General features: G+C 38.7%; 1 protein-coding gene across 1 annotated transcript in view; it reads left to right on the top strand.

Annotated features, from left to right (window-relative positions):
* Positions 1-15,172, top strand: part of LRRC7 (leucine rich repeat containing 7) — a 360,178-nt gene that overhangs the window by 246,855 nt on the left and 98,151 nt on the right. The window contains exons 14-16 of the mRNA XM_044674756.1: positions 7,560-7,659; positions 9,902-10,026; positions 12,236-12,484. Of these exons, the coding sequence (XP_044530691.1) occupies positions 7,560-7,659; positions 9,902-10,026; positions 12,236-12,484 (474 nt within the window). The remainder of the gene's footprint in view (positions 1-7,559; positions 7,660-9,901; positions 10,027-12,235; positions 12,485-15,172) is intronic.

Raw genomic sequence — 15,172 nt, 5'->3', positions numbered from 1 at the left:
TAATAAGTTGGGAAGTAGATCTCACCCTGGCAGAGTGGCACAGTACAGGAGTGTCAGCTAAGTAGCAGAGAAGTCGAGGCAGCTCACAGAGCACCAGACTGACTGGAATCAGGAAAAGCTGAGTTCAAATCTAGCTTCAGACATTTTGCTAGCTATGCAACCAGGGAAAGTCACTAAACCTCTGCCTTCTGTAAAATGAGAATAATAACAGAACACCTAACTCTCAGAGTTCTTGTGAAGATCAAATTAGATAATATTTGGAAAGTGTTTCTTTAGCACAGTACCTGGCTTAGAGTAGCTGCTATATAAATGCTAGCTATTGTTTTTTTTAATGGGTCTGATCTTTTTTAAATTTTTTTATTTTTTAGAAAAATTTTCCATGGTTACATGATTCAGGCTCTTACTTTCCCCTTCAGCCCCCCCAAACCCCTCCCCAAAGTCGATAAGCATTTCCACTGGTTTTAACATGTGTCATCTATCAAGACCTATTTCCATATTATTGATAGTTGCATTGGGGTGGTCGTTTTGAGTCTACATCCCCAATCATGCCTGTATCAACCCATGTGTACAAGCAGTTGTTTTCCTTCTGTGTTTCCTCTCCTGTAGTTCTTCCTTCTATTATTATTATTATTATTATTATTATTATTATTATTAACTATTATTATTAATGATAGAGGAACTTCAGTTAGAATATCCCTTGGACTCTCTCTGACTCTCTCTCTCTCTCTATCTCTCTCTTTCTGTTTTATTACACCCCCCCCCAAAAAAAAGAGAAAAACCAACAATTTCTCGGCTTATTTTAATAATAATATTGTACTTCAAAATTTGAAGAATCTGAAAAGAGAAAAGTCTCTTCTGAGTCTGATCTTCACTAACACTTGTATTAGGAATGAAACTGTAGGCATGAGTAAGGGGAATTGGAGGGGGCTACAAAGGGACCCCTCCATCCTCGAATTTGTAATATAGGAAATGAAATCTGGAGGTAGTCTAACATACATCCTAGATTTTAGAAGAATGGATTCTAAGGAGTTAAAAAGTGTAAAAAAGATATTTTAGATTGAAAGTCAACAGAGAGTCAATTCATTAGTGTTGGGAAGTTAACAGTAAAATCCAGAAAGAAGTAATTCTGATGAGGAAGAAAAGGAGCAGTTTTATAAACAGGTTGCTATGGATGCACAGCAAACTCACAAAGCAACTCATAGGACACCCTTATCTTGTGCAGGATCTCTAGAAAAAGTATCCTAGGATGTAGGTACAATTTTCTTAGTGCCTTCTTAAAACCATAGCTAAAGAGCTCACACTAATATGTACACTTTGACTAGCCTCCCAGAGGCTATTATGTCCCATAATAAATGTACTTTTGATCCTATACCCTCCTATCTTCTCTAGCAGATTATGCCCTCAGTCATCTCCACTAATCTTTCTCTATTTAGCATTTCCTTCTCTAAAGCTTTCAAACATGCCCAGTTCTGCACTGTCCTTTAAAAAAAACCCACTAGACTGATCATACCAAATTATCATCCTATAGCTCTCCTTCCTACCTCAAACTTCTAAGGGAGGAAAAATTGCCCACACTTTTTGTCTCTACTTCCTCCTTTCTAATCATTCAACTGAAATAGCTCTCTCCAGAGTTTTAAATGACATCTTAATGGTAAACCTGATGGTTTTTTCTGCTTCTTTATCCTTCCTGACTTAACTTCTGCATTTGACATTGTCATTCATCCTCTCTTCCTAGATACTTTCTCCTTTTGGGCTTATGGTCCATGCAAAACCTCTACCCATGAGTGTTCCCCAAGGTCCCTCTCTATATATATTTTATCATTTGATAGGATCATTAACATCCAGGGGTTTAATTATCACCTCTATTCGCATAATACAAATCTATAAATCCAACCCTAATCACTTCCTTGACCTTCAATTCTACATATTAACATTATAGATAGAGTAAAAAGAGCCAGAAAGACCATCAAAACACACTCTCTCATTTTATAAGTGAAGAACTGAGTCATAGAATTGTTAAATGATCTGTCCAAGGTTACTTCCCTTATTGCCCACTCCTTTATTCCCATTCCCCACAACCTAATTCCCCCACAATGTCCCACTTGAAAACCACCCACACCTTCCACTGTGCTCTCTAGAATGTCTGTTCCATAGGTGAAAAAAAATGATTTCATCCTAACTCTTCTTTTCTCACTCTTTCCATCTTCTGGCTCTCACTGAGAGCCAACTCCCTTTCAATAACTGCCTCCTTGGCTTCCCTTTGGGGCACTGGTTATACTTTAACTTATCCCACCCAACTCACCAGATGAGGTAGGGTAGCTGGAATACTCTTCATTCACCTTTCCTACCTCCAGTCTTTCTCCCATCATCATTCAGTAACTTCCCAACATTGGAGGTTCCATATCTACCCTCCAATCAAGATTCTCATGGCTGTCTAAGATACTCACTATTCCTCAGAAAGTTCCATGCTTGGCTTGCATTCTTGCTCTCTTCCTCAACCCCTGCCCTCTTAAAAGGAGACTTCAATACGCATATGGCTCTTCCCTCAAACACTGTAACATCCCAGTTCCTCAACTTCTTTATTTTCCATGGCCTACACTTCCATTTCACCTATGGTCCACACAAAGAGAGCTATCCCTTGGTCTTGCCATTATCCACAAATACACCACTTCTACTTTCACAAAATTCAGAATTCCCTCATCTGTCAATAGCCTGTTGTCATTCTCCCTCTCCCTCTGATTGGCAAGTCCAAACTGGTTTTTTGTCCTTCCCAACAACTTGGTTCTTTTCAAGGCCATCACCTTTTGTCTGACCACACTCTCCTCCTTTCTCCATCTTGACTCATTAGTGAACCCAATTCAACTCCAGTCTCCTCTTCAACTCCTTTGGTTTTCTTTGCTAGATTCTCCTGCCCCCTTGCCTGTCAACAATCTTGCACTGCCAAACCTCAAATATTTCTAAATGAAGCTGGAGAAAATTAGAAACTGGGTCCACTACAAAGTTATGTGACATAATCTCACCTGGACCTTCATTGCAACAAGCCAATTATTTTACTCCTCCCTAATTGATTCACTGTCCCACTCACTACAGAAGTTTCTCTAAACCTATTCATCCCTCCTCAGACCTCCCAGGGTTTCACCCTTTCAGCTGAGAACCTTGCCTCATATTTCACTGGAAAAATCAATGTCATTCACTGAAAGACCCTTCTCCTCCCTGTTCCTCATTTTATATCATCAGATGCCTATTGCTACTATCTTCCTCCTTGACCCCTTTTTCATATTTAGATATGGCTCTTCTCTTTGTCAAGGCAAACTCCTCTAGATGTACAAATGATCCTATTCAGTCCCATCTTCTCCTGCTACCATCCAAAGTTTTTCCCTAATCTTCAATGACCCCCTGTTTGCTGGCTACTTTCCTATTGTCTACATATATAGCCATGTAGCCCCCATCCTCAAAATACCTTCCCTTCATCTATCCCCACTTCATCCCTGTCTTCCTTTTTGTAGCTAAATTTCAGGAGACAGTCTATAATTAATGAGTCTGCTTTCTTTTCTCCCACTTTCTTCTAACTCTCCGCATTTTGACCTTCAGCCTCTTCATTCAACTGAAACTCCTCTCTGCAAACTTAGTGGTGATCTCTTAGCTGAAAAATCTGCTGGCCTGAAGGTTCAAGTCTCCTCCTTCTCGATCTCTCTGTAGCCATTGACTTTGAAACACCTTCTTCTTGAGTTTCCTCTCTTCTCTCTAGGCTTTCATGGAATTGCTCTATTCCAACTGCTCCTTCTCAGTACTCTTTGTTAGAGCTTAATGCAGGTCTACCTAGTAATGATAGATGGCCCCCAGGCCTCCGACCTGGGTCCTCTTCTCACACGCTTCCATACTATTGTTTTGGTGATCTCACCACCTTCCAAGGATTCAATTATCATCTCTTTGCTTATGACTATCAAATTTATTCATCCAGCCCTAACCTCTCTGCTGACCTTCAGTCTCCAATCTCTAACTGCATATTACACATCTTGAACTAGATGTCTCAGACACATCTGAAACTCAACTTATCCAAAACTGACCTCATTATTTTTCCCCAAACCCTCTCCTCTTCCTATCTTTGCTATTACTGTTGAGAATCATCTCAAATGTTCTCTCAATCATCAAACTTTCAGTCTGGGAGTCATTCTTGACTTATCCTTCTAACTTCCTATACCAATCTCTTGTCAAGACCCATTGCTTTTACCTCTGCAGCATTTCTCCAATATTCCCCTTCTTTCCTATGGCACTGCCCCCAATCCTGGTGCAGACACTCATCACCTCACACCTGGACTGTTACAATAGCCTTGTGGCTGGTCTATGCCTCAAGACCCTCCCCATTTCCCATCTTATTCCCCATTCCTACATTGTATCTTCTCCTTACCTTCAACCCTGTGATCTTTCTTTCTTTTTATGATACCACTCAGAAATCATCTTCTGCACTTAAAATTTCCCGATCCTTCCAAATACTGGTGCCCTTCTTAATCAATGATTTTTGTTTGATTGGTTGGTTTAATAATGATAAATAATCAAATAGCATAGCAAATTATGTGATAGAAGATCTCCCCAAGCATTTGTAATATAAACTGAATAATTGCTAGAGTAATTCAAAGTTAATGAAAGTTAATTATAGGCTAGATTTGGCCTAGGAAGTATTCATGGAAGAGAAGGTCCTGAAATGAATCTTTATTTTCCCCTTTCTCCCATCACTCCCTCATGCTCTTCATCCACTTGTGGACTTTCCTTTAGGGTTTTTTTTTTCATTTCCCATATGACTTGTAGCTGAAATGCTCCATAGTGTTGTCTCCATAGAATGTGAGCTCCTAGAGAGAAAGGGTGTCTGAGTTTTCTAATGGTATCACCAGTGTTTTGTACACAAGAAGCATTTAATAAATGATTTATTCATTCATTCATTCTCCCCAAGGTTAATTGACAATGATTAGTGCATCTTTTAACCAACTTACATTAATTAGCTTTTTCAAAGGAATATTTTTATGTGGGATATTCTTACTTAGAGAAATAATAGAAGTTATAAAGTATTGTCCCTTACACAGAACCTAAAACCTAGGAGTACAATTTCTCCTTTTCCTCCTCAGTTCCTGCAGAGAATAAACACAGAAATAAGGAAGTTTCTACAAAGCATTTTCCCCCACAAAATTCACTTCTAAATCCATCATAACCAATGGATGAATCTCTGTAGTTTTCATATGTGTTGGGTCAAACAGGTCACCTAGGGTCTTCTCACAATCTAGTTTCCCCCAATCCTTGTGGCCCATGGACCTGTGATGGCTTGCCATTCTGACCTTTCAAAGCCAACAAGGTAGTAATTACCTTATAACATGCTTTCATCTAAAGGCAAGAAAAATATACACAATAGAAACAGAAGCAACAGTGGGGCCATGAGCTCATGAGCCCAATGTCTGCCACACTGGTAGGAATCCATAGGCCTGAGTCTTACTCCTCAGACCATAGCCAAGGAGAAATGAGGGCCCATCTCCTTACCAGATTTTCAGCAGACTAGAGCCATCTCCAGAATGCACATGCTCCAAGTTTTGTGGGGCAGAATCCTTTCTTAACACATCATCATGGCTCTCTGGAAACAGGGTCCCCAGCCTCTTCCAATAGGGGATTACATTAGTAGAGCAAATTGTGCATGCTCACTAGCCTCCTGTTACATTTAAAAATAAATATCATGTCCTCCATGAAATCTTTTCTTATCCAGAAAAGATGCCCATATAATATGGTCTAGAGGTCCTGTACCATCCTGGCAGCCTCACCTTCCATACATTAACTGTCTTTTCCAGCTTTATGTCATTGGAAATTTGATCAGCATGCCATCTTTGCTTTATCCAAGTCCTTGATAAGCTATGAAGCAGAACGGGGCCATGGACAGATTCCTGGGCCACTCTTAGACTCCTGCTAAGTTGACCTTAAACCAGCGGTTCAGGGAGCATTGTGAGAGGTATGCTTGTGTTACTGCACTCATATTAGAGCCTCCTGTTTATTGAGGTGACTGTGGCACTGTCATCCAAAATATCTTAATAATATGATGTTAAACTTCCAATGCCTTAAGAGATCATTATACATCATTAACAATCACATTCATTCTGAAATAAATGTGAAACATAGAATCTATTTTAAAGACCCAAGTCACAGCAAACCCACTAAAATCATGATTCTGTCTTATGGGAATTTGGCGAGAATAGCAATTGTATCATCAAATTTTTCTTTTAAATACTTGTGTTCCTTATTCATTTCCATGTGGAATGTCATACCAAAAAGGAAATTTCATTTTTTCCATGTTAAATTACATCCAATGAATAGGCTTCAATTAAATTAAATAACTTCAGTATTAAAGAACAACTATTTCAGACATATATTTGTAGTATTATATGGAATTGTTTATAATCAATAGGTTTTCTTTGAAAGTATTTCTATAAATACATTTTTAAAGATTTAGTGGAGATCTTGAGTTTTGATTAGAACTTGATATAACCAGGTGATATTTTCAAAACATTTCAAATCACTACACATTTATTAAGCACCTGCTATGTGCCAATCATCGTACTAAGTGCTGATATATATGCCAAACTTCACATTCCTTGGTCAATAAATGTATCTTTTATCTGTCTTCTAAAGCAGCAATTCTAAATAATTACTCTTGGTGGCATTTTAAATTACTTTAAATTGTTTGAACTCTGCATTTCATGAATTTGTTAATAACTTCATAATGGTATTTGATCCCAGATCAAGATATATATGTAAATTTATTGGACACCTTAAAGCTCTATGTATATGTTAGCTATTAGGAACATTGCTAGAAAAATACACCATTGAAAATTAATGGACATGCAGAATTATACCTAAAGATTTCTTTCCTTAACAAAAGAAACAAATACTGTGATTACATTTGGAGATCCCAAAGAGAGCACTGTTTTGGTGATAACTGATCAATAAAATTGAACTTGGTTCCATCCTCAACGCTTCAAGGTTCTGTGATTTTGTCTATGTGGATATTACTTCTACCTTCTCTGACATTTCTGATCTCCTGAAAGCTGTCATGGCCATAAACTTCATCGACCCAAGGACAACTGATGATGAACGTCTCTTGAGCTTAGCCAGGTTGGTCATCAGACAACAGAATCTAAGAACTATAGTCTAGACTTCTCCAACTTGGTGGAAACTGCCATTGGCATGCACAGCCTTTGGGAGTCCAATGTTTTCTCCAGACTTTGACTAGGGAACAGTGCAGGACATCTTTGAACTAAAGCATATTTTGTAATTCTGATAGTAACCTTCAGTGTCATTTAATTTGGAATTCTAAGATCTGGAGAACGTGTCTCAGCAGCAATCCTCACTTACAACCCATATATTCATATCTCACCTCCCCTCACTCTACAAGAACTTAGATTGATCATTCAGATCCTTGAAAGAAGAATGCACAACTTTTAATTGATATATTTTTTTAAGAAAACATTTTTTCATATAAACATTTTTGGTTTTCTAATTCTGTTTCATTTTTCTTTTATTTGCAGTCAAAGGCCCTTATCCCTTTACAAACAGAAGCTCACCCAGAAACAAAACAAAGAGTATTGACTAACTACATGTTCCCTCAACAACCTCGTGGTGATGAAGGTAAATCTCCATCAGAAATATCTTCTAAGAACGCAATTTTAAATGTTGTAATACGTATTTATTTATTATCATTTTTATTTTATATGTCTACCGTAGAGAATGGGATTGTTTTAGCTTTAGCCACTGGTCAGTAAATTTGGTGGATAGGTAAGGCTATGGATAGACATATAATATCAGTGTCATCAATCTTCAACAATTGAATAGGTTTATATAAAAATAATTTAGGGCGGGGAGTGTTTCTGATCCAGAAATACCTTTGCTTTTTGTCCAACTTCATCATTATGTCCAAAAGAACCTCTTCCAAAGCATTCTAGAAAAACATTTGCCTTCCTTGATAAATAGAAATCTTCAATTGAATTTAAGGAACTTCCCAACTGAAGGTACTATAGATCTAGAAGGTAGTAAATCAAAGATCTAGCATTTCCTTCCCAGGGGATTTTAAACTCTAGCTACCCAGTTAACTGAAATAATATAAGGTCAGTGTGAGGCAAGCAGAATTAACTAGAAGCTAGTACCAACCTTCAGTTCCCTGGTTCGACAAGCACAAACTAGATGGCCCATGGCCTCGTGACATCAAATGCCCTTGGAAATTAATCCGAGTGAGTCATTTTACAATGAATTCCAATGTCATCTTTCCCAAGGTGAAACACTTTGTCAAAGAAAAGTTAATAAGCATTTTTGGAAGTTTAAGTCCAGAATCAATGAGATTAAAAAGCTGGGTTACATTCTGGGAAAGTAACCCCTTAATCCTATTGACTCTTCATATTTTCAAAGAAATGTATCATTCATCCTTGGGAGGGTAACATAGGCAACTGGCACCCAAATGCTAATAAGTTGAAAATAAAGGCGAGTTTTCTCCTAACCCTACTGGAGACAGAGACAGAGAAAGGGAAAGAGAAGAGGGGAAAGAGAGAAGCAGAAACAGAGACAGAGAAGAAGAAAAGAGAGGAGGGAGCAAGAGAGACAGCTACAGAGAGCTGCTTTGAAAAGTAACCCTCTTTAAATCTAATTTTACTTGAATTAGGACAACTTGTAAATGGATCCTTCTATAACAGGTATGCCCATCTTTCTGGTTTTAAGGTTAAATTAGAAGATAAAGTTTCCATTTAGAATTTACAAATGTAAGTAGATTCTTGAGTTTCTTATATTATTTTATGAGCATTTTTAGTTTGTAGGAGTCTAGGAAGCCAAGATGAATATGAAAAATATATCTTCATACTCAGTTTATTGAAAATTTTGAGATTCAGAAAGAAAAACCATCATGTTTATTTACATAGTTACTTTAATATAAAAGGCCTTCAGGAAAATTCTCTCAAAAGATTTCTCCTTTGAATTTTGCAAGAAAAAAATAAAAGACATTCCCAACTATCTTTCTTGGAACTAGGCATGGAAAGTAAATGTCTATTTCCTTCCTTGATTTGAGGTAGACTTCCTGATGTTAAATGTCACATTTAGAGAACAATCAACCTTTTCTGTCATATGGGAAGGGGAAAAATGTTTATCCTAGGGAAGATAAGGGAAATTACCATATAATTTAAAATCTTGAACTCCCAGGCACCCTGTGTTCTCTGGGACACAAGACACACACACACACACACACACACACACACACACACACACACACACACACACACTTTCAAAATTGCTTAGGAGATGAGAAAAGAATTTGACCAAAATCATGGTCTGGAGTTTCAACATTACCATCGTTGCTCGGTCTTCAAATGGCAATCCAATATTTAGAAGTCGTTTAATATTGTTTTTTGAATTTCAGACCTGCATAGAATAATTGTAATCTCTATATGATAGTCCAACTAGTCTTGCCATTCTTTCCCTCCAATAGGGAAAAAAGAAAAGAAAAGAAAAGAAACACTTCTGTATCACCTCTCCAAAAACAGAATAAAATGCTAGGAACCTTCTTCCATAAGGAACCACATTTATAGAGTGTTCTGTTCTGTTTTGTTTATATAAGAGACTCCACATCCCACCCTCAGCGTGTCCAATTGTCCACACTGGAAGGCTCCAAAGCAAGGCCAGTTTGAAATGAATGGAGGTTAATGATGGTTGATTTGAAATTAAAATGCAAGAAGGCCATCTGGCAGTTGGAATGTTGATTGTGCCCCTTTTTCTTTTTCAGTTTTTAGTACCTTTCAACAGTTTTTGCTTGATGCATTAATTAAGGATTGTTAATAATCCTCTTAGAAAACCACTTTTACTCTGATAATACTTTGGAATGTAACTGTAGATTTCCAGTCAGACAGCGACAGTTTTAATCCTACTCTGTGGGAGGAGCAACGACAACAACGAATGACGGTAGCCTTTGAATTTGAAGAAAAAAAGGAAGACGACGACAATGCTGGAAAAGTTAAGGTGAACCTTCTATGTCTTGTTTCCTGGCCAGCTGTCCCCCTCTAGGAGTCTCCCCACTTCACACTGATGTTATGCAGTCGAGGTTTTGGGCACCTTGAATAGCATAAGCAGTCCTTAGGGCTCACCATTTTCTGTTTTTAAAGATGGCCATGTGGTCACTCTTTAGCAAAGATTAAGAACGGTGCCGATCCTTCATCTGCCCATCCAGTTGTGATTGCTACTCATACTGCCCCAGCTCTGACTGATGGATCCTTGAGATAACGGTCTTGCCATAGCCCGAGGGAGTAGCAGTAAGGGAGAGAAAGAGTCAAGCTGGTAGCCAGTGAGAAAAGAGAATGTTTTCATACGTAGCCTTGGTTTTCTTTTGTTCGCTGAGTAATGATCACACAAGCAGGACGGAGGCTAAATGTAACTAATGTTGCACTTTCCTATAAAATGTCAAAGAGTCGAGTGTCATGGGAACAGTCAAGAAAAGACCCAGAATTACAAAGTAATTAAGGATAAGAGTCACAATTAGCGGATCGACGATGTTTTCATTGTTTCAAATATTCTCAAAATGTCAACCACGCAGGATATTTAAGTAAATCTCCTTTGGTGGTTTCCGATTCATTTAACTTCGATGAATTCAAAACGATAAATACATTTTCCACTTTTTGTCAATGTCAAGTTTCAGTGTCTTCTATCATCATGGCAACATCACAGATCTCCCATTGACTTTTTCTTATTATTTATGCACTTTTCCCATCCTAGATACTAACAACCGTCACTCTAGCTAACTAATTATGCAGGTAACTTAATATGCATCTTGGCGTCCAATTTTGTGGTCACCCTTGATCTTTACACCCTTCCTTCGACCTCACTCATTTACCGACCTTTCTTTTAAACATCAAGGTGCTCTCTGGATACAAAGCAGCAAGGCAGTTGGACATTCACTGGTGGAGGATGGGTTTTTTCTAGTAACAGGAAAGAAACCTTTACTGTTAAGGGATTTTGCAAAAATCTCTCGGTGCCTTGGGGATTATGGGCTCAAAAGAACTTGTGAGGGTTTTTATTTGTTTCCTTTTTTAAAAAAAAGTCTTCTTGAGGGGAATTTCTTGAGTTTTTAAGATGATCATTATCAAGAGCACCCAAAATAAACGAAGAAGGTGCTGATTTCCAAAAATGTTCCATCCTAGACCCAGCACCAGTAGCAATGTGCTCTGCCCTGGACTTCTGAATTCTTTTCATACTTTACCGAATTTCCAAAATCCCTGCCAATTCTCATTGAAGATCTTAATAGAGAGTATCCAAGAGGGCATGAAAAGTGCATCGAATCTGATCTGGTGTGTGTGTGAGAGAGACAATAAGCAGAGCTGCTTCGATTCCCAAATACCGCCCATTTAAATCATTATTTAGAAGTCTGGTTTGTGGAGTTTATCAGTCAATTGCCGAGCATTCATTAAACTCTTCCTGTGAACCAGGCACTATACTGAGTGCTGGGAAGAAGAGAGAGGCCAAAACCAGGTCCCTACCCTCTGGGTGGTGGGTTATTATTGGGGGAGGAAATCCCAGGAGGGAATCGGAGAATTACTCTCTTGATTTAAGTTCCTTTTTCTTTTCTTGGCTTCCCCATTAGCTTTTCTTTTTACTTTGGAGCTTACTTTGCGGCTTCTGTTGTTGTTATGATTGTGTTTTTATTTTGATTTTAAAGTTTCCATCTACTTGGTTGTGGCCGATTCAAGTATTTCCAACGCCAGCGTCTCTGGGGCAAGTTAGAATACAAACATTCTTCTAAATAAGTCATCATGGAGGCATGATGAATGGGTTACACTGAAATCTTAAACTGGGTTAATCTCAATTTTCTGGTTTATTCCATGTGCATTCAATTTAGTGCCCATTTTTATCTCTTGATATAGACCAATTCAGAACATGGAAAATCACGCACTATTGACCTATACCTTCGACTCGCACATGAACTAATGTCTAATTCCCTGACTGTGTGTGTAGCACAGCCCGATGGCTGCCTTTGGGGACAAATCTTAGGAGCTGTTAGCATCCCGCCATATTGTTGCCACTTGATAAAAACAGAGAGAAAGCTAGTTGGCGTCCGGTTTTTCGATGCATCGCCACAAGGTGCACCCGAGTCAGGCTAGAGAGAGAAATGATAAACTGAAAGTGTTGTTATAGTGCTCCTCTTTCTCCCAGAAAATGGAGATTCCTTCTCCCACAGGATCAGCCTTGCCAAGCCCCCTGGGAAAGGGGCCAGCGTGGGATTACCCTCCAACCTGCCAGACTGTCTGGCGATTGCTGCACACCATGGGCCAGGTGTGATCAGCAGATCCAAGACATGCCAGTTGCCCAGATTGACCCACAGCTGGCATGGGGGTGTATAAGTGGCCTCCAGCAGGAAAGGAGCATGTGTACTCCATTGCCAGTTGCAGCAAATTCCACCAGTCTTCCCTCTCTAAGTGGCAGACAGGTAGGCCTAGGTGTTGGGGGCAGGAGATCCCCCCATATAGAGGCTGCCTTGGAGCCAGTGCTTTATGGGGTATGTTCTGCATGGTTTTTGTAAGGAATGACGATTGACAACCTGCTTTCTAATTGCCATTGCTTAATCCAGATGGAATTTTGTGATGGATACTTGGCAATCCCAGCATCTGTGTGGCGGGCCGGGGGGGCAGGGGAGGTGTTCAGTGGGAGGGGGAATCACGCACCGGGGTGCCTCTGGACTTGGGGGGACCAGCTTGGGTTAGTTTGTAGCTTTTGTTGTGAATCATGGATTTTCCCATCCCAAGCACGAGAGCACTGCTAGAACCTTAGCCACTGGACAGACGTGTTGACAGAGTTAGACGACTGGGCGATCCAAACTTGGTGGGGGGGAGCTGAAGCGTGTAGAGCTTCCAGTTTTTAAATGGCATTTGCTTCTGGATGGAATTTCACAGGAAAGGCACATTGAACAACACTAAGATGGGCTTTTCTTAAAAGACACCCATTTCCTTTGAAGTTGCAGCAAACAGCACCATGTTGGTGCCATCACAGTCCAAGACTTTGTGTTGATTATCACTTAAAGAATCAGTGGTATTACTGACACATAATAAACTGATTTGGAAGGAAGGAGGCATAGCCTAGTGGATAAGGGACTAGCCTTGAAGGCAAGAAGGCTCGGGTTCAGATCTGCCTCAGACTTTTGCCAACTATGGGAACCTGGACAAATCAGTCATTTCATCTTTCTTAGCCATACTTTGTTCATCTGTAAATTGAGGGTGGCCTGGAAGCTCCTCTGGCCCAAATGTATGAGTCTATCTATGTTCTTGTGTCCTGTAGAAAAACACTTCTGCAAAGTGAGGCAGAGTGAAAATCTCTTCCTCTAAAGTCTTCATAGAGTTCCTTTAATTTTTTAATTTCCCACCCGAGAATAAATATTCTCATAATATGAGATAATAATGAATAATATGAGAATAAATAATGGAATGATTGGGGCACAGCGACTCCAATTTTTCTCCTGAAATTTGACTTTGTATTGTCTTTACAGCCCAATAAAATTAGAATCAAGTCATTTCTTATGGAAACAACAATAGCTCTATTGTAAAGATGGACATTTGTCCCTGCTGAAGTCCTAGTATTGTAAATATCTATTTAAAATCCCTTCACCTTCAGAAATGTCTACTTCAAAATTAATGTCTTGCTATTTCCAAACAGCAGATTTACTCTTTGAATTTATGATTTCTGAACAAAATGATGTTTCCAATTGATTTAAAAATGAAAGAGAAGAGCATCAAACATTGGCCTATTTTACATAAACTGATTGAATATTTCAGTAGGATTTCCTAGTCAGTAAAATGTATTTTACAAATATTATAGAGCAAGTGATGAGTGCACCATTGCAATCACAGAATGAGTGTTTGCAGATACATTGCCTAAATTTTAACAAATTTACATTTTTCCATAGCATAGAGTAGAATGAGATATTTTGTCCTAAGCAATTTAAAATTTTAATAGGAAACTAGTTAAATAATTTATATTATTGGGATACTAACTTAATGATTTCTGATCACATGTTTATTATCATCACAGGAGCACTCAGCGTACCTACTGAAAATTAGTAAAAGAATCATTAAGGAAATGTCAAAGAAGCATTTACTGAATTTTTCAAAATTGGTATTGTACCACATTGTGATACCCATTTCAATAATTAGGGAAAAATTAAAACAAACCCCATTTCATTTTAAACAAACAAAAGATTCTAAACTGCCAATCTGTCTTCTACAAGACTACATGTGTATGTGTGTGTGCACGTGTGTGAGTGTGTCTCATGCCCACACTGGTGAGTCACTTATAGCATCCAAATATGTTCATTTGCCCCCAGTGTAGACTTCTTTTCAAATAGATCTGAAGAAGATTAGGAAAAAACCCAAGGTAGCATATGGCAACACATGTGAGTTTGAATCCCAGCTCGCCAAAGGGATCCATATTCATTTAAAAAAACAACCTTCATGTTAACTTACTTTATCTTATACCTTTAATTTTTCAATGGCCTGTATGTCTATTGCTTGATTTTATCATTACAACAACCCTGTAAAACAGATTACACAAGGATTAGAATTCCTATTTTTCAGATAGAGAAATCGAGTCACAAAGATTATCTGACTTCCCTATAGCGATTCTTCTTGCTAGTAGAAGTAGAAGGAGAAAGGAGAGCTGGGCCCAACAATCAACCCTCCTGACCCAGAGTCCAGCAGTGCTTTCCTCCAGTTAAGCCTCCTCTAATCAACTTCAAACAAGTAGATTATTTTCCAGGTTAAATATCGGTCCCCAAATTTGTCACACGCAAATATATTTTCGCTTGAATATTTGCTATGTAACCAAAATGTATTCACTTGACAAAATACTCAGAAAATATGATGAATATAGTTAAGAGCTCATTTCCATGTAATTCTGTCAAAAGCAAATGGGTTTGACAAAGAATAACAAATATTATTCCAACTAGATCTTGAATGAGCAAAATGGCGGCTTCCTTTCTTAACTTCTTCAACATTCCATAGAAATTTAATGTTAAAATTACTTTGCAGGGGGGCAGCTGGGTAGCCCAGTGGATTGAGAGCCAGGCCTAGAGACGGGAGGTCCTAGGTTCAAATCTGGCCTCAGACACTTCCCAGCTGGGTGACCC

This window comes from Gracilinanus agilis, chromosome 4 (assembly GCF_016433145.1).
Source record: "Gracilinanus agilis isolate LMUSP501 chromosome 4, AgileGrace, whole genome shotgun sequence".
In the NCBI taxonomy this organism is placed as follows: domain Eukaryota; kingdom Metazoa; phylum Chordata; class Mammalia; order Didelphimorphia; family Didelphidae; genus Gracilinanus; species Gracilinanus agilis.
This window is presented reverse-complemented; position numbering and strand designations above follow the sequence as displayed.